This window comes from Sus scrofa, chromosome 2 (assembly GCF_000003025.6).
Source record: "Sus scrofa isolate TJ Tabasco breed Duroc chromosome 2, Sscrofa11.1, whole genome shotgun sequence".
NCBI classification, from domain to species: Eukaryota; Metazoa; Chordata; class Mammalia; order Artiodactyla; family Suidae; genus Sus; species Sus scrofa.
Genome location: NC_010444.4, coordinates 150,653,852 through 150,674,027, shown reverse-complemented (window position 1 = coordinate 150,674,027; position 20,176 = coordinate 150,653,852). Strand labels below are relative to the sequence as shown.

Sequence of the window (20,176 nt, the reverse complement as noted above, 5' to 3'; positions counted from 1 at the left end):
GCGTAGACGGATGAAGACTCAACTCTGGGCCATTCCCTTTCTGAAGCATGTAGCCGTGTAGCCTTGACAAAGCTGGAGTCTTACTGGGAAAGAGGAAACATGAGGGCGAATACCTTGGGTAGGCAGCCAACAAAATCTGCTGCCGGAGAGAGAAAGCAATTCTACCGGGAGGTTGGAGGGCCAAAACAAGGTGATCCTTGCTGCTGAGTCTTTAAAGAGATTTCTCTCTCTCTCTCTCTTTTTTTTTTTTTTTGGCTGTGCTCAGGGCACGTGGAAGTTCCTGGACCAGGGACTGAACCCACGCCACAGCAGCCGCCTGAGCTACAATGACAACACCAGAACTTTATTCTGCTGGGCCACAAGAAAGGTCCTAAAAAGGGAATTCTTACCAAGCGGATGACATGCACAGGCATAACTGCAAAAGCATGATAACCTGCAACTACCTTCTGTTCTTCAGAAATTACAATCGCTTCACTGTAACTGGGGTGTGCAGTGGCAGACAGGGCTGGAAAGCGAGGCAGGCATGTATGCCATGCTAAGGAGGCAATGAGGGAGTCACTGAGGTGTGGGGACAGCATGATATTATTAGAATTTTCCAAAGATAATCTGCTCACAGAATGGAAAATGGATCCCAGAAGGATATGAGGCTGAAGGGTGGGAGACCAGGTGGAAAGCTGTTAGTTTTCACACAGGGGAGAGATGATAGGCTCTACGCTTGGCTGCAGTAATAGTGAAGCAGAGGAGGAGGGACGAGAAAAACGCTGGAGAGCTTTCTGCAGAATCTGCTGATCTACGGGATAGGAGCCTGGAAGGCCTATGCTGACTCTGAGACGCGTGCCAGCAGTCTTCATTAAAGAACAAGTATCCCAGAGAAGGATCAGGTTTGGAGCAGCGGTTTGGGGGAAAGCAATACAGCCAGTTAGGGACCAGCTGCCCCCTGTGCTTGTCCACGTGAAAGTGCCCAGGGGAAAGGTGGAGAGAAGTTGGGCCTGGCAGCGCAGGGTTGGGGCACTGGCGTATCTGCTGCACAGGAAACGCTGAGTGAGTGAGCTCACCCTGGGAAAGTAGCAAGGACGGAAAAAGAAAACGCTTCGGGACAAAGACCTGGTGAACACAGCCTGGAGGCAGGCAGCGAAGAGGCTGAAGAGAGTCAGATCAAATGTGGAGGAGAGCTGGCCTTTTACTCAGCTTCCTCACCAACAATTTCATTCAACTGCTGCGTTTCACCTGCTGCGTTTCACACCACACACTCCTTTCAGCTGGTTTCACACTACCTGGTACAACCATGGTTAAAATATTTGACCACTGCCTTTTTAAGTACTGTTTGAATTATCAGATTTTTCACTCATTGGTTTCTAGCTGAGGGTCCCTTTAGTCAAGTCAAAGGAATGCCCTCCTGGAAACTGCATGAGAAAGGAGTCTAGTGAGAGAAGGAAATTCCCTCTCCTGCAATATGCATTCACCACCCTGAGTATGGCCTCCAGGGCTTGCTGCCACATATTTTAGGATCAGCAAATGAGTAGGTAGGCAAGGGTATAATTTGTAAGCCTGTGAGTTGACAAAACCTTTCTGACTCGGAAATTTCACTATTATCCTATAATAAGTGCACAGAGATATATGCATATGGTTGTAGTTTGTGACTTTAAAAAAAACAATCATGGAGTCCCCATCGTGGCACAGCAGAAATGACTCTGAGTAGGAATCATAAGGTTTTGGGGTTGATCCCTGGCCTCGCTCAGTGGGTTAAGGATCCGGCATTGTCATGAGCTGTGGTGTAGGTCGCACATACAGCTCAGATCTGGCGTTGCTGTGGCTGTGGGGTAGGCTGGCCGCTAGAGCTCTGATTGGGCCCCTTGCCTAGGAACCTGCATATGCCACGGATGCGGCCTTAAAAAGACCAAAAGGAAAAAAAAAAGCTAGAAACAGCTCAAAAACTATCAGCAGGAGTTGGTTAAAAAAATCCAAGAACTTCCACACCGTGGAATACTACACAACCAATTAAAAGAACATGGCTTATTCTGTGGTATGGACATGTGAAGAAGTCCATTTTATAGATATGACATACGGTTAACTGACAAAAAGCAGGAAAAGATGACAAAGCAGAACTATCACATGAAAAAAGAAAAAGCAGGTTTCAGAGCCATATGCTGAATATGTACATATGTAAAGTTATACTCTATTCAATCATTCAAAGCTTTTTTTTTTTTTTGCCAAACCAAGCAGCAGCTTGATGTGGGATCTCAGTTCTCAGACAAGCGCCACAGCAGTGAAAGCACTGACTCCTAACCACCAGTCCAACAGGGAGCTCCCTCAAGAGCTATTATTGAGGCAGGCGCTGTGTTGGGGGACACATCAGTGAACAAGACAAGGAGCTTCTACTGTGGCGCAGCAGAAATGAATCCAACTAGCATCCATGAGGATGCAGGTTTGATGTCTGGCCTTGCTCAGTGGGTTAAGGATCGGCATTGCTGTGAGCTGCAGTGTAGGTCAAAGACATGGCTTTGATCCCATGTTGCTGTGGTTGTGGTGTAGGACAGCAGCTGTAGCTCCGATTCAGACGCCTAGCCTGGGAGCCTCCATATGCCATGGATGCGGCCCTAAAAAAAAAAAAAAAAAAAAAGACAGAAAAGTCCCAGTCCTATTGAGCAAATGTTCTAGTGAAGGAATAAGTCACTTAGAGAGTAAAATACACAGAAATATGTAACTGTGTATTTATACATAATTTTAGATACTAGTAAGTGCTGTGAAGGGAAACAATAGGTAAAGAGCTGAAGAGCAATGAGTATGTGAGAAGATATACATAAGGGGCTATTTAAAAATTTTGGTCGCGGAGTTCCCATCATGGCGCAGTGGAAACGAATCTGACTAGGGACCGTGGGCTTGTGGGTTTGATCCCTGGCTATGTTCAGTGGGTTAAGGATCCAGTATTGCTGTGAGCGGTGGTGTAGGTCGCAGACATGGCTCTGATCCCGCATTGCTGTGGCTCTGGCGCAGGCCGGCGGCTGCAGCTCCAATTCAACCCCTAGCTTGGGAACCTCCATATGCCACGGGAGCGGCCCAAGAAATGGCAAAAACACCAAAAAAAAAAAAAAAAAAAAAAAAGAATTTCTTCTTGCTAGGGAGAGAGGGCTGTCTTTGTTTCACGAAGACCTTCAAATGACTGGATGAGGCCCACCACATTATGGAGGGTATTTTGCTTTACTCAAAGTCCATCTATCTAAATGCTAATTCCACTCAAACCTTCACAGAAACATCCAGAGGAATATCTGACCAAACTTCTGGGCACTATGGCCCAGCTGAGATGACACATAAAATTTATTACCACAAGTTCATCCCTTGTCAACTAGGCACCTATATGCATCTCCTTAAACCATACTTAGTCTCCAAATAAAATAAAGTCATGCTTCCACCTGCCATGATACAACTATCTTGTACACAAGTGAAAACACAGTAACTCTTTCCCCAGAGAGGAAACAAAGTCCTGGGGTGATGTTCACCCTTCTTGAGAACCTGTGCCTGCCTTCTGCCATGTGAAACTACAAGAAGTCTGCAACTCCCAAGAAGGTCTTTGCCAGAAGCTAACCTTGCTGGAACCCTGATCTTAGACTTGCAGCCTACAGAGCTGTGAGAAAATAAATTCCTGTTCTTTAAAATACCCAGCTTAGGATTTCCCATCAGTGATGATGGAATAAATAACTGGTTATCCATACGGAAAAGATATGTCTTTGTTTTCCTGTCTCTCTTATCCTGTGACCATGTAACATACGATGCGCTGACTTTGTATCATAGCATTCAAGTACAGCTAACAATACCAATGCTAGATCTTGTTCAGAAAACACAACAGGTCTTCTCAAAATCTTGACGCTTGCCTAGCTCCTTAAATGTTTTTCTAACTTCCCCAGCTCCAGCCTTTTCCTGGGCATCTGACTGTTCAGATAAAACTAGGTAATTCGGGCCCAGAACCATGCTAGGCTACAGAAGCCAGCTGATGCAACAGCAAGTGAGTGTGTCCACAAGATGGCAGCATTGCATAATGATTGAAAACCACCGCGGGCAGCTGCTTGAACCTACCCTTTCTGTGGCAAGGCACATGATCTATTAAGTAATGTCTGGGTTTTTTGTTTTGTTTTGTGTCTTTTTAGGGTTGCACTCACAGCACATGGAGGTTCCCAGGCTAGGGGTCCAATCGGAGCTGTAGCTTCTGGCCTACACCGGAGCTACAGCAACACCAGATCCGAGCCGTGTCTGCGACCTACACCACAGCTAACGCAACACCGGATCCTTAACCTATTGAGCAAGACCAGGGATCAAACCCGCAACCTCATGGTTTCTAGTCAGATTCGTTTCCGCTGCACCACGACAGGAACTCCCAGTAGACGTCTGTTTTTATATCTTCAATTAATCTTGAAATAAATGGGCAGTTTCCTTCCCAGAATACTTTACAGTCCTGAGAGCACGGACTAGAGAAATGAAAAAGCAGATTATCTGGAGTCAGAAAAAGTCTGATTTCAAGCACAGAAATGCAGCCCTCACTAATTTAGTGCACTTGGGCACTTAAGATCTCTGGGCCTCAGTCAACCTATCAACAAACTTTGAACAGGGAGCTCCCCTTGCGGTTCAGCAACGAACCCGACCAACATCCATAAGGATGCAGGTTTGATCCCCGGCCTCAGTCAGTGGGTTAAAGGAGCCACCGCTGCCATGAGCTGTGGTGGAGGCTGCAGAGGTGGCTCAGATCTGGTGTTGCTGTGGCTGTGGTGTAGGCTGGCAGCTACAGCTCTGATTCAACCCCTAGCTTGGGAACTTCCATATGCCAAGGGTGAGGCCCCCCCCCCAAAAAAAGACAAAAAATTAAAAAAATAAAAACTTAGAATAATGAAATTACTTTCCCATGATATCTCTCTCTCTTTTTTTGACATAAGGTCAAATGAGCAAAGAACAAAACTGTATAAACATTAAAAGTAAGGAGTTCCCGTCGTGGCTCAGTGGTTAACGAATCCGACTAGGAACCATGAGGTTGTGGGTTTGATCCCTGGCCTTGCTCAGTGGGTTAAGGATCTGGTGTTGTCATGAGCTGTGGTGTAGGTCGCAGACATGGCTCAAATCCCGCATTGCTGTGGCTCTGGCGAAGGCCAGCAGCTACGGCTCCAACTGGACCCCTAGCCTGGGACCCTCCATATGCTGCGGGAACAGCCCAAGATATGGCAAAAAGACAAAAAAAAACAAAACATTAAAAGTAATTATTACTTGGGAAAATCAATCAGGGTAGATGCCATTTGAAAATTCAGTATCTTCAGACTGACTGGAAGAATCTCAGGGAGGTCCCATTGCTGCACAGCTGAAACGAATCTGACTAGAATCCATGACGGATGCGGGTTTGATCTCTGGCCTCGATCAGTGGGTTAAGGATTGCCCTGAGCTGGGGTGTAGGGCACATTCGTGGCTCAGATCCCACGTTGCCGTGGCTGTGGTATAGGCCGGCAGCTGCAGCTGATTCGACCCCTAGCCTGGGAACGTCCATATGCCACAGATGCAGCCCTAAAAAGCAAAAAAAACCCCAAACCAAACCAAAAAACCCCATCATCTGAGGCCTTTAGGATAGCCTAGAATACTTTATTTCTGTTTCCTGTGACACATTGTAAAAGCCTATGGTAGTGACCTTGTCAGAAGGAGTCAGCTACATAAAGAAATCGGTTGTGGTTTCAATTGACTTTTTTTTTTTTTTTGGCTTTTTTAGGGCCACACCCATGGCATATGGAGGTTCCCAGGCTAGGGGTTGAATCGGAGCTGTAGCTGCTGGCCTACACCACAGCCACAGCAAGGTGGGATCGGAGCCATGTCTGCGACCTACACCACAGCTCACAGCAACGCCGGATCCTTACCCCACTGAGCAAGGCCAGGGAGAGAACCTGCGTCCTCATGGATGCTAGTCAGACTCGTTAACCACTGAGCCACGAGAGGAATGCCACAATTGTCTTATTTTTGGTTTTGGACAATAATTGCGAAGTTCCTATTTCAGCTGACAGCCTGTCTTTCTCCACCAGAAAGGTTAGAAAAAGTCACCTCTGGCCTGAACTGCCTAATCATAGCAGCAGCAGGGTACGTCTATATGAAGATTGTGACGAAGTGCTTTTACACATCCTACTTCAGGTGGGCAGAAACTGGTAATCAATGACAGTGCGGGACAAGAACATACGGAATAAGATGATCAGTAGAATGTGAAAGTCTAAGCAACAAAAGAAAATATAAAAAATATGAGTTTTCTGTAGGTTAAATGGGGCTATCGTTTGCCTTGCCTAGGACACGGATAAGCAGCAGTTTCAGTTCAGATCTGATTCAGGATCTGACAGGAAGTAAGGAGGGTTTGGACAGTCTGCTAGGTAGCTAACATTTAAACAGGTCCGTTGGTTAAAAAAATTTTTTTAATAAGTTAAAAAATGAAATGGGTCTCTTGGCTTTAGAATCTGAACGGGGGAAGGGCAGAAGTTACTAACACTGGTGGCAAGAGTATACAGCACTGTCTAGGAGGGTGGCTGGTGGGAACAGGAGGACGGAGGTAAACAATGAGGTCAGGGAGGCAGGATCAAGGAACCAGCTAGAGAGCCAGGGACTACAGGGTCTGGGACTCAGACACGGAGGCAATAGGCCAGCCCTCAAAAGTACAGGCGTTCTGACACAACTGGAAGTCAGAGCCCAGACCCTGCTTGGGCACCACGTTACAGAATTTTGACACCGAGAGCTCAACTGAGCAGCAGATGGGCTGGATCAACCAGCTGGAGGGGGATAATTTAAGTCACCTACTGAGATGCTGACTGCTAACCTATTCCCACCCGAGAGCTACAGCAGCACCAGCGTCTGGCCAGGCTAACTGTGGGCGTGAACAGGCACACACTATAGAACAATGGTATGGTCTTGGAGGTTTTTCAAAAGCTGGTGTTGTTGGGTAAGTCACCACCCAGCTCCAGAGCTTCAGACTGCTACATAAAATAAGTATAATGAGATGTTTTACCTATCTCTAAAACTGGTCATGAAAAGCACAATTTAGTGTGTCACAGATTGCTTTATGAACTGTAAAGGGCTCTCTAAATACAATTTGACTTCTTTTGCTTTATGGACTTGGGGCCTACAATCCAGAGTTCTTCTCCCCCTGCTCCCAAACCAGGCCCTGGGTTCTGCTCACTGCAGAAAGTCTTCTTGCAGTGGTATTGGGCTTCGCCAAGATCAAATGGAGTAGCTATTCCATTTCCGGTGGTAAGTACCAGAGCTTCCTGGCATTAGCGTGGGGAGCGGAGAGTTAACAGGATGTGTTCTTAGGACCTGCTCTCCTCAGCAATGGCTACTCCAGCATCTTCCAAATTTAGTCTCACAAAGAAGAGTAGATTACTATAGTGAGTAATAATGAGTCACTGGGAGCAGGGTTTCACGGCCTTGCTAATGAACAATGCAGGGAAGAGAACAGAGGCTGAGAAAAGAAAGGGACAGAGAAACTGCAGAAACTCCAAAACACTAATAAAATTCTTCCAAGTTCCTGGGCTAGGGTTGAACTTGCCCACAGCAGCAACCTGTGCCCTCACGGTGACAACACTGGATCCTTAACCTGCTCAGCCACCACGGAACTCCAAACTTAGCTGTATTTTGTGGTTATTATTGTTGGTTTTTGTTTCTTTCGACCGTGCCCACAGCATCTTCTAATTTCGAACTATCTATTGCTATGTTCACTGTTAGAAAATCTGATTTTCTAACAATTAAGTATTAAAGGAGGAGTTCTCTTGTGGTAAGGATCTGGGTGTTGTCGCTGCAGCAGCTTGGCCACCGCTGTGCTCAGGTTAGGTTCCTGGTCTGGGAACTTCCACACGCCTCGGGTGTGGCCAAAAAAAAAAAAGGATTAAGGTGAACTGGTGAAGGCTTGCCCATCAGAACCTTAAGTATTATCTGAATTATCAGAAACTAAAAAAGGAAAAGCGCATGTTAATTTCCTCCTTCTATTTAAAAACACAGGAGTCATCTTCAGTAAATACCATTAATATTTTCTAAAGCTGTAAGAAACTTTAGTTTAGAATCTCACTTCTTTTTTAAAAGATTACACCACTGAAACCTCGTAAAATACTTAAGGTAGAGTCACAAGTAATAGTCAGCTTTTCTGAATACTTGGATCAGGATACATTTCATTACACTATTGAACCTACCCCTTAAGTACCCAAATGAAGGGACAATCTGGGTTCTCCTTTCCCATCTCAAACTACTTTTTCAGAATAAAACAGGAGTTCCTGTCGTGGCTCAGCGGAAACAAATCTGATTAGTTTCCAGGAGGACACAGGTTCAATCCCTGGCCTCGCTCAGTGGGTTAAGGATCTGGCGTTGCTGTGGCTGTGGTGTAGGCCAGCAGCTGTAGTTCTGATTAGACCCCTAGCCTGCATCCATGTCAAGGGTGCAGTCCTAAAAAAGGACAAAAAAAGAATAAAATAAATATCCATTACTCCAGTATTGTTTCCTTGTCACTTTTGTAAGGAAAAGAGAGGTCACCATTTTACGTGTGTAAAGGATTATTAAAAGTTCATTGGGTAGTATACATACAGAACCTATCAATCTTAAGAATCCTGAAGCTGTACAGGTCAAAAGGAAGACATTTCCAAATAATTAAATTAATCAAAATAAATTTAGGGTTAATGACAATATAAAACGTAAGAAATGTTCGTAGAATGTCTCAGAAGTGTTTGAAGTTGCTATCACAGATGCAATACACTTTCACAAAACCCTGTGAATAATGCAGAGGGGGAGAACAGAGACAAGACACGAAGGGAACACAGAAATTGCTGTCACTGTCCAAAACTAGAAGAAAGACCGAATGGATTATCACAGATTACTTTATGAACTCTAAAAGGCTCTCTAAATACAATTTAACTTTTTTTGCTTTGTGGACTAGGGGCCTACAATCTAGAGGTCTTCTCCCCCCGCCCCCAAATCGGGCCCTGGGTTCTGCTCATTGCGTAGTCTTTTTGCAGTGGTGTTGGGCTTTGCCAAGATCAAATGGAGTAGGACATTCTTTTTTTTTTTTTTTTTTTGTCTTTTTAGGGCCATACCGGAGCCATATGGAGGTTCCCAGGCTAGGGGGCAAATCAGAGCTGTAGCCACTGGCCTACACCACAGCCACAACAATGCCAGATCCAAGCTGTGTCTTCGACCTACACCACCCCTCACGACAATGCCAGATCCTTAACCCACTGAGTGATGTCAGGGATCAAACCTGCATCCTCATGGATACTAGTCAGATTCGTTTCCACTGCACCACGACCGGAACTCCCAACAGAACATTTCTGATGTTCTCATGTTTTCAATTACTCCATTAACTCACTTATCTGCTACTGATTATGCACAAAGCTGGGTAACAAAGACCTGAGAGAGTGTTTGACATATCCCAAGTCATTCCATTTTTCTACTTATTTGTACCAAACAACTCTAGAGATGGGCAGGCCACCCTTGTGTTTTTATTTTCTCCATTACTACACCCGTCTGTATCTCTTGTGCTTGTCCTTAATCATTTTACTCAAAAGACACCCTGTCTACTAGTGACCTTTTCTTGGATAAGCACTGTGGTTTGTTTTATTTTATTTAGTTATTTTTTGTCTTTTTAGGGCCGCATCCATAGCATATGGAAGTTCCCAGGCTAGAGGTCCAATTGGAGCTGCAGCCACTGGACTACACTACAGCCACAGCAACAAAGGATCCGAGACACTTCTGTGACCTACCCCACAGCTCATGGCAAAGCCAAATCCTTAACCCACTGAGCGAGGCCAGGGATCAAACCTACATCTTCATAGATCCTAGTTGGGTTCATTAACTGCTGAGCCACAAAGGGAGCTCCAACCAAAAAAAAAAAAAAAAAAACCCTTTAAATGTACACCTCACCCCTTACGGTGAACTCCTTAAGCTGAGGGATCCGTCAAATTTGGGGTAGCTATAGTAGAAAATCAGCAGAACAGTCACTATCTCTGGAAACCTGGAAACTTCAAGATACTTAAAACTGATTTTTTTCTGCTCAGCCCCAGCATGCAGAAGGTTTCAGTCCAGGGACTGAACCTGAGCCGCAGCAGTGACACTGCCTCCTTAACCTGCTGCATCAAAAGGAAACCCCAACTTTTTTTAACAAAAGAAAATCGAACGGCAGAGAGTTTTAACTAGGTCGGACACACTTTGGAGTCACCAGTGAAGACTGTCCTTTTGGGGGTCAGGGGGCCTGGGTTTTGTTAGCACCTCAAAACTTCACCTTAAACCTTAGAAGTCTCTTTCCCTCTGTTCTCAAATTCAAGACATTTAGGTTAAAGCTTTATGAATACAAATATTTAAGCCAGAAATAAAGTAACATGGAGAAATCCTAGTCAAGATATCTTTCAGGATGAACTCCATTACTAACTACTTGATCAGCTTTCAAAGTTGCAGTTGAGGTACATTTTTTTCCTGTTTTAATGACATTCTTTTACTTGGGATAGTAAAATAATGCCGCTTTTGCACTTTCACAACTGAGGCTTTGATTCACTCATTCGTCAGCGTTTGACTCAGACTGCAGATGACAGCAACATGGACATTTCTCCTGGGATCATCACCACTAAGCCCAACCGTCTGAGGTCAAATTTTGTAACCCAAAATGTGGTCAAGAGGTGACTCTGTTCAATGTTTTTGTTTGTTTTAGGGCCGGACCTGTTGCATGTGGAGGTTCGCAGGCTAGGGGTCGATCGGAGCTGTAGCTGCCGGCCTGCACCACAGCCACGCCGGATCCTTAACCCACTGAGCGAGGCCAGGGATCAAACTCGCAACCTCATAACCTCATAGTTCCTACTCGGATTCGTTTCGGCTGCGCCACCACGGGAACTCCTGTCCAATTTCAGTAAAAGTTTTTACTGTGTAGAGTTTTAAACGCTGCCAATCTTATGGTCTAATGGTCATTTTTATCCTGTGTTTCTGGGGTCAACAGCTCATTTTCCCACACGACCAGGATAGGGTGTTTCAAGGCATTTGGGAGGGGGATAACTTTCGTTTTCCCCCGGCTGCAGATCTTACTTTCTATCGACCACGTACGTGCCACTACCCATGACTTGGATATTGGGGTTTTCCTCCGGGATCAAACAGCGTCAGCGGGAAGCAACCCGAAGCCCCAGAGCAGCAGGGCTGGCGCCTGCGCCCCTCTTCCCGGGAGGGGAGAGCGGGCCTCCAGCCCTCCGAAACCCTGGGCGGCCAGAGCCGCCGGGCTGCGCCGCGGGAGCCCCGAGCGCGGCTGCTCGTCTCCCGCTCTCCACCGGAGGCGACAGCTCCGCCACAGCGGAGATCGGCCGGAGCCCCGCAAAGAGCGAAAGGGTGAAAACCGCCTCCGACCAAGAGCAAAGGTCGGTACCCAACTCCCCGGGAGGCCTGACGCATCCCCTCCCACGAGCACTGCAGTGACTCCTCCCTAACACGTCTCGAGGCCTGGGCCGCGCGGCCCCTCACCGAGCAGGCGGGTCTGAGGTGACTAACAGGCAGCCGCGGAGGAGCAGCGGGCGACCGGAAGTGGAAGCGGGCGCGGGGCGGGGCGCGGGGCGGGCGCGGCACGCCTGCGCAGTCCGCGGCGCGGCAGTGCGCCTGCGCGCTTGGGCGGTGACGGGGGACGCTCGGAGCGTGGGCCGCGACTCTCACGGATCCGGTTCCGCCCTCCCTCTCGCCGTCGACCCTCGGGGCTGGCGCCCGCGATCCCTTTCCCAGCGTGCTCCGCGCCGTGAAGAAGCGGCTCCCGGGGACTGGGGGCATTTTGTGTTGGCTGGAGCCGGAGCAACAAGATGGCGGCGTCGGCGGAGTGACAGGGGTCCCTCCGGGCGGGAGCTGGCGGCAGCGGGGGCAGCGGGATCGCCGCCCTAACTCACCGCGCCCCTTTTCCAGCCGGCGACGTCGCCGCGAGAGCGAGGCAGCGGCGGCCGCCAGGAACAAGTGGCCCGGCCCGGCAACCGCGAGCACCGCCTCGGCAGCCTGCGGCCTGGCCGGAGGAAGCCTGACAGCCGCGGAGATCCGGGTCCGCCTGGCCGGTTCCGGGCCTGTAGCGCCGAGAAGGAGCCAGCGCCCCCCGGTTCCTGCCGCGCTCCGCGGACGAGCGCTAGAGGCCTCCGTCGTCCCCTAGAGGTGTCGGGGCTTGGCCCCAGCCTCCATCTTCTCCCAGGATGGCGAGCAGCAGCGGCTCCAAGGCCGAGTTCATTGTCGGAGGGAAGTACAAACTGGTGCGGAAGATCGGCTCTGGCTCCTTCGGGGACATTTACCTGGCGATCAACATCACCAACGGCGAGGTAATCCCCCGGGGTGGGGTTCCCGACCGCGCCTGCCCCCCCCCCCCAGCGGCTCGGGCCTTTGCCCCCCGCGCGCGCGCCCCGGGAAGTCCAGAGGGAGCCGGCTCTCCCGGCCTGGGAACCTCCACCGCTGTCCTTCCCTAAAAGGGAAAGAAGCGAGGCAGACGTTGGGGTACTGTGGAGTTTCCCACCTTACTCGGACTTTTAAACCCATCCTCTAAGGTGAGAACGGCAGAATCCCTATGCTTCGCTCTCTCCCTATTGAATTCTCCTGGGGTTCTTGTTCCAATTAGCGCAGCTTCCGATCGCCTGGCTTCTTCAGGACCTCTCTTTACGTTTTCTGGATGAATCATTTTCCTGCACTTTAGAGGACGTGCCGCTTTCGTCACTGCCCCCTGAAGAGGCCTTTGAGGCTGGATGCCTCGTTTTGTAATTACAAAGAGAGCTTTCTCCTCCTGGCTCTACTGCCGGGAGAGTTGGGGCTTTGCTCACGTCGCCCCGTCCTTTCCGAGTGACATTGAGTCCGTAAGGATGTTGATGGCATCATTCCCTCTCCCCCGCAGGAAGTGGCAGTGAAGCTAGAATCTCAGAAGGCCAGGCATCCCCAGTTGCTGTACGAGAGCAAACTCTATAAGATTCTTCAAGGTGGGGTCGGCATCCCCCACATACGGTAAGAGTCCGTGGGCAGACGGCGCTCCTCCCGGGGAGGTACCCGAAAGGGGGATGTGGGAGCGGCGGGGACGGGACCAGCTGGATCCGGCTCTTGAGGTCTGAGTGGCCGGGGTCTCCGTGGACCGTAAGTCACCCCAGTCCCCGAGCAGATCGTCCTTTGCCAACTTAGGCCGCGTTTCGGTTTGCGCACCCTGCTCCGCTTAGCGTCCGTCCGTCTGGCCGCGGTTTTGAAAGTGCGCGGCCCATCTTTGATCCCGACGCGGAAGGGGTGCCTGCTGCCGTCTCCCGGTCGGCTCCTCCGAGGCTGCTGGGATTGCCCGGCGAGGGCCTGAGGCTGCGGGCGGCGGGGCCCGCCGGCTCGGGCTGGCGGAGCCGGCCTGGGAAATGGCTGCTCTTTTGTTGTGTTTTGTTCCAACATGTCTTCCTGCTCCGCTTAGAAAATGGCGGAGCGACGTGACTCAACCGCACGCCCCTGCCCTCGCCTCTGCCGGGTTCACGCCTGAGGCTTCCTCGACGCCCCGGCGGCAGCCCTGAGCGGCTCAAGCCTTTGAAAAGCCGGGATCGGGCTGCAGGCAGTGGTGGGGTTCACGGAGGGGGCTGGCGTGACGGCGGCGGGCTTGCGATCGCCGCCGCAGATGCGAGGTGAAATCCAGTCCCTCCACGGGCCCCTGCAGGGTCCTTTGAGGGGCGCGGAGCCCTCCGGAGAAGGGAAGTGTTTGCTGCCTTTAGTCGTGTCCTAAGTTTGGTGGCTCATGGCAAGGGCAGCTGGAGCAGCGCTGTGTTGAAATGGACTCCGTTGTATTAAAAGAAAACTTAATCATGCAGTTTGCTAAGTAACTAACCTGTTGAGTTAGGTGGTCAGCAACTCCTCATAGCTGGGAATTTGTGGGTTTTTGGAGATGGGATATTGGTGAAGGCAAAGAGTAATCGGGATAAAGGAAGACATTGGCTTCTTTTAAACGGTTAAGTTTAATGGGTTGTAGACTAGTTGGACTCTTGAGATTAAAGAGCCTTTTCCAAGAATAGAATAGTTTGGACCTAGCCCTTTTCCAACAATTCCTCAAAAATAACATTTGCAAAAATATATCAGAGGTTGTTGTGAATTAACCGGAATGGTATTTATTGTAGCCTCTTTTCCTATCCTTGCTTTAATTTCTCAAACCTTGAATTAAGGATTGGAATATATACAAAAATTCTGATGTGGAAACAACCCGAATGACACTATCTTTAAAAAATTTTCAGTGATAATAGACATTTTTAATGAAGAAATGGAATGATACAATGTTCTATTGGTGGGAAATGCTAAAGTAAATTATTTGGAAGAAAATTCCGGGTTTATCTTAGGACGTAAATTTTAAGGTGAAACCTGAGATGATCCAGATTTGAGATTTTCTTAATGGTTCTCATCCCTTAAAAGAAAAACAACAAAACTCTGCTGTGTGGGAAAACACATTTGTTATTGTCAAGAATGAAAATCTTGATTAGAATGTCTAGCTTTTTTCTTCACAAAATAAAAAATGTTATTTTCATTGACCTTAAATTTTTAAACCCCTTTCCCCTTGCATTTATTTCCATCCCTTCCACCTCAGCCCCCAATACTCATTTTTCCTCACATGTAAATATATATAAATATATATACCTAACTTCGCATAAGGTTTTTGAGATTCATCTATGTTGGGTTTTAAAATTTTCACAAGTCAGGTTGAATTTAGTTTATTTGAAATCATTTTCAAGAAGCATTAAGCATTTGGTGGCATTTTCAGTGCTAAACCCAAGTTAAGTGCATGCACTTTTATTTGGTAGCTTTTATTTAGGACAGTACTGATGCAGATCAACAAGGGCAGTAGTTGATATACTGAATAAGCACATAAATAAGTGAAACTGGCTTGTAAGCAAAATTCTAAGATGCTGAGTGCCGAGAGAGTTTGCTAGTTGTGAACTGGGTGGAGCTAAAGAGATTAACCTGACTTTCAAGTTAGGGCTTTCTGGGAGAGGAGATGGGCTTTCAGGATCTGGCTCTAAGGAAGAGAGCTTGGGGAACTGGTTGAGGAGGGCATTCAGGAGTAGGTGTGGCTTCTGGGAAGATTCTGGGAAGGGAAAATGTAGTGCTTGGGTGAGGGTGGGGGAAGGGTGATTGGTTTTAAGAGTGGTGTTGTCTGCGTACAGGGAAAACAAAAGTGCATCATTGGTTTTAAAGGAACATAGGAGAGAGCTGTTTTTCCCTGAAGTGGGAAAGATAAAGACTCAAGTTTTATTTTGGGTACCGCTGTCTTCTGCTCAGTTTGTTCCCCTCCATTTCCACATCAACTGTATACAGTATACACTTCATATTTACTTGGTAAATACGGAATTAAATTGTTTGGTTTAGCTGGAATAACTAAGGCAGACTGTGTTGTGCCAGTTGTTTTAGAAATGTTAACACTAATTTAAAACTTGAAGATTTTGGAGTTCGAGTTACAGTGTGCAGTGGAAACAATCCGACTAGTATCTATGAGGATGAGGGTTCGAACCCTGGCCTTGCTCAGTAGATTAAGGATCTGACGTTGCTGTGAGCTGTGCAGATGCAGCTCAGTCCCGTGTGGCTGTGGTGTAGGCCCACAGCTGTAGCTCTGATTCAACCCCTAGCCCGGGAACCTCCGTATGCCGAGGGTGTGGCCCTAAAAAGCAAAAATAAAAAATTGTAGATTTTGCTGAGTTTGTTATTTTAGTAGTGAGATGCCACTCAGATGTGCCTCACTAATATCCACCCACCCATCAGTTCCCCTACCCTGATTTTCTTAAAGAGACTATGTGATTTCCTAAAGGGATGAAAATTACCAGGCCTATATAGCATACCTGCTTTATCAAGTCTTTATATGTAGGCACCTTACTCAGGGACCCATTGTTATGCAAAGAGTAGCATCTCCTGAGTATAAAGAACAAGAATAAGGATGACTATGTCTCGATATTTTTAAGAAACTTAAAGTCCTTGACCCTTGTGAATTGACTCTGGGAGCTCATTTTATTTATTTTTTATTTATGTGTTTATTTTGTCTTTTTTGCCATTTCTTGGGCTGCTCCCACGGCATATGGAGGTTCCCAGGCTAGGGGTTGAATCGGAGCTGTAGCTGCCGGCCTACACCACAGCCACAGCAACTCGAGATCTGAGCCGAGACTGCAGCCTACACCACAGCTCACGGAAATGCCAGATCCTTAACCCACTGAGCAAGGCCAGGGATCGAACCTGCAACTTCTCATGGTTCCTAGTCAGATTCCTTAACCACTGCGCCATGACGGGAACTCCTGGGAGCTCATTTTAAATGACTATATTTTTGTTAGAACCTTCCCTTTGTGTCACTTTGAATTGAATTAAATTGTTCTCTAAAGATGCAGTTAGGCTCTAAGCCAGCTCTCAATCTGCCTTTTGGTAATGACTGAGTGATCTAGGGTCAGTCAGTCCCTTACTCTCTCTGGGCACCTCCGTTTCCTCATCTTTGAAGTAAAGAGTTTTACCTGGAACTTTCATGTGCCAAGGGTGCGGCCCTAAAAGACCAAAAAAAAAAAGTTTTCACCAAGTCAGTAGTATTCTAATTTTGTTGGAGTAGGAAAGGAGAGTACTAGACAAAAGTTGAGGACTTCCTACTCTTGTGCTGGAAAAAGGTTTGCATGGTAAGCTTTTGGGTAGGGTTTTGTTTGAATACGTTTCCCTACTTTAGTCACTGGAGCTTTTGATCTTAGAACTTTCAGCTCTGAAATTTTAAAATTTGTCTTCAGATGATGGTAGCTAGAAAGCATTTCATTACGGTTTGCTTTGTGTAGATCTTAAACGTCGAATGTTATTTTAGTAGTGAGATACCACTCAGGACCCTTAAAAATGCTGTCTGCATCAGGTAAACCATAGGTTACCATTTAGGGGGAAGCAAATTAATAGAATTGACTTTTTTAAATGGGAAAACGAATAAAGAAGATGGGAGGGGGCATAGAATTTTTGTTGCTTTTTTTTTTTTTTTTTTGCCATTTCTAGGGCCGCTCCCTTGGCATATGGAGGTTCCCAAGCTAGGGGTGAATCAAAGCTGTAGCCGCCAGCCTACACCAGAGCCACAGCAACGCGGGATCCGAGCCGCGTCTGCAACCTACACCACAGCTCACGGCAACGCCGGATCCTTAACCCACTGAGCAAGGCCAGGGACTGAACCCGCAACCTCATGGTTCCTAGTCGGATTCGTTAACCACTGAGCCACACGGGAACTCCCTGCCTTGTTTTTTTAACCACTTTTTTTTTTTTTTTGCCCTCTCTGAATGTCAGATATTCTAGGAGGTATTTATAAAGTACTGGCTAATCCTTACTGTTCAGTGTTAAATGCAGCTTAAATTTTAATCCGAGCTTTGGGCACTGGGCATGTATCTTGTAAATAAGTACTACCGTGGTTAGCAGGGAAGAGGGTGATTGATCTCCTCGGGCTGTGTCTTTACAAGAGATCACTGGATACACAAGGAACTTGAGTTTAATTCCTAGAGTAACTGAATCTGGTGAACCGAAGGTACCTCTGTTTGATTGGCTTATGCTAGATTTCTAGTGTGCACTCAGGTAGTGATGCCTAGATAGCATTTTGAGCTGGGTGAGATCTGAGAGCTAACAGCCCAACACCTGAAACACATTAGGCTATTGCGTCTCACAGGGTTTACTGGACGTCTCCAAACTCCCAGTTTTTCTGTGAGCCGTTTTCACCTTTAAATCAAGGTCAAATCCTGTCTGCTGCATCCCAGACCTTTTCATTGGATGCTGCAAAGCCATATTTTGCCTCCTTCACTTCTTGGCATTTGGTCTCATACAGAAAAACTAATAAACATAAGTAACCTATTGTTTGTATTGCTACTTAGATGCTTTTAACTCTTCTCCCTTTTGAATCCATGAATTGCTGGATATTACTCATTTGAATCTTACAGTGGAGTGAATACTTGCAAAGCTTGTACAGTCCCCGGATTGTACTGCCTTGGCTTTAGTCATTTGTGGAGCTAGGTCACTTCCTTTCAGAGCATACTTAGGCTGTACTGTAAGTAGTATTTAGTAAGCTTTTCTCACCATCTGTCTTGTTTAGTAAGGAACTGTAATGTCAAGAAGTCCAGGGGTTCCCATTGTGGCTCGATGGTTAACGAACCCAACTAGCATCCATGAGAACTCGGGTTCGATCCCTGGCCTCGTTCAGTGGGTTATGCTGTGGTATAGGTTGCAGATGAGGCCCTAATCCTGCATTGCTGTGGCTCTGGCGTAGGCCAGCAGCTACAGCCCTGATTCGACCCCTAACCTGGGAACCTCCATATGCCGAGGGTGCAGCCCTAAAAAGACCCCCCCCCCTCAAAATAGTGTATACAAGAGAAAACTAGAACTTGAAACAAATATTGCAAATTTAATCTTTTAAGCTTGTTCCGTTTATTCTTAAAATTAGTACTTGATTTTTAACAAATTTTCCTGGTGCTGAATGAGCACCTTAATAGCTTTCATAGTAGAAGTGAATACCTAGTTTTGGGGTTTGTGGGGGTTTTGTGGGTTTTCTTTTTTGGTCTTTTTAAAGACTGCATTTGTGGCATGGAGGTTCCCAGTCTGGGGTCATATCGGAGCTGCAGCTGCCAGCCTACACCACAGCAACACCAGATCCAAGCCGCATCTGTGAGCTGTGCTGCAGCTCGAGGCAAGGCCAGGGATTGAACCACACCCTCATGGATCCTAGTCAGGTTCTCAACCTGCTGGGCCGGAACAGGAACTCCATGGATACCTAGTTTAAATGATGCTTCCTCTTAACTGTTTTTGTTTCCAGTACAATCTCAGGTAGCTTTTGGAATTGAATGATTAGTAATCAAAGCATAGCATGGAGTGATGCATGGGATTTTTTTAAAATGAGATATAATTTTCGTATAGTTAAGTGTATAAATCAACATGCGTTGAATCGGTTTTGACAAAAGCATACACTGATGTAATCTATATTCTATAGCAATAGAGAATATTTGATTTTTCTTTCATATTGCTAATCTTTCATAAGATAAATTCTGTGGCAACGTAGGTTTTGAAAATTCTTATTTTTTTTTTTTTGCTGTGCCTGCACCATTCAGAAGTTCCCAGGCCAGGGATCAAACCCAAGCCACACAGTGACAACACAGATCCTTTACCACTAGGCCACCAGGGAACTATATATTCATTTTTAAATTGATCTTTTGGATTATAGTTATGTTTTCTGGATTCAATACTGATTTGTCTGTATGCAAGACTACACGTTAGGAGTCTGTTTATCATGTAGTGGGCTGTGACACCTAATAAAAGGATCGTGGAGCGTGGTGAGTCCTCAGTGGCAGTTGAGATCTCGACCTTACTTCTTCTTTTCCTCCTTGGAGGAACTCGAATACCTCCTTTTCCTTGTCTAAACCTCCTCAGTGGGGTGTGTTGTGTAGTGGGGACTCGACGAGTGCTGTAGAAAAGGCTTAGCTGGGCGGCACCTTCTAGTCCTTAGGGAAATGGGAAGAGCGGAGTTCTGTTGAGAGCCAGTACTTGGGGTTCTGTCTGTGATGTCGTCTAGATTGGAACCTAGGATGAATTCTGTCATGAATGTCAGCCTTTGTTTATAAAAGTGTAAGACCCATTAGATCGTGAGTTTTCTAAGTGCATTATGTAGAGGAATGGCAACAGAGGAATAAAAGATGCCTCTTCCGTTCTCTGATGCAGTGACAGTTGGTTCTAATTTGAATGTATAGTTGCCTTTCATTGATAACATTGATAAGTACTTTGAAGCAAGTGGGTAATAGGTTGAAGTTAGTGTGGCTCAACATTCTTTTTTCCATCTATATGCAACAAAAAATCAACCATTATCACAGCATTTCACATGGTCTCATTACACCTCTGTAAGTTAGCGTTTCATGTAAAGTGAGTCAGAATGGTTCATTTGCCTAAAGTCACACAGCTAATGTGTTATTTGAATCAATGTTACTGCCTCATTCAGCTGTATCAGTGACTCTCAAACTTTGCTGCACGTCAGAATCACTTAGAAAACTTTTAAAAAAATATTGACAACTGGTACCTAACCTCAGTATTTTAATTGGTTTGGGGGTATGACTGTTAGTGTTTCTTAAGTGAACTCGGCTGAACTCACTAGATGGCAGTTGAATCCTAATGTAAGGATACTACCATCTCAGGAGTTCCTGTCGTGGCTCAGCCGTTAGCGAAACTGACT

General features: G+C 46.7%; 2 protein-coding genes across 8 annotated transcripts in view; one reads left to right on the top strand and one right to left on the bottom strand.

The window, feature by feature from the left end:
- The window catches only part of ARHGEF37 (Rho guanine nucleotide exchange factor 37), an 89,179-nt gene extending 77,621 nt beyond the window's left edge, over positions 1-11,558 (bottom strand). Inside the window, exon 1 of the mRNA XM_003124090.6 lies at positions 11,482-11,558. The gene's annotated coding sequence lies outside the window, so the exon portion shown is untranslated. The remainder of the gene's footprint in view (positions 1-11,481) is intronic.
- The window catches only part of CSNK1A1 (casein kinase 1 alpha 1), a 49,587-nt gene continuing 41,007 nt past the window's right edge, over positions 11,597-20,176 (top strand). For 2 of the 7 annotated variants that reach the window (XR_002342015.1, XM_003354351.4), the window contains exons 1-2: positions 11,641-12,305; positions 12,869-12,975. Coding sequence is in view for 5 of the 7 variants with exons in the window: in XM_003354351.4 (XP_003354399.1) it covers positions 12,183-12,305; positions 12,869-12,975 (230 nt within the window). In the remaining 2 variants the exon portion in view is untranslated. Of the gene's footprint in view, positions 12,306-12,868; positions 12,976-20,176 lie in introns of all 7 variants that reach the window. The other 5 variants (XM_003124088.3, XM_021085007.1, XM_005661799.2 and 2 more) reach the window with 5 other exon arrangements.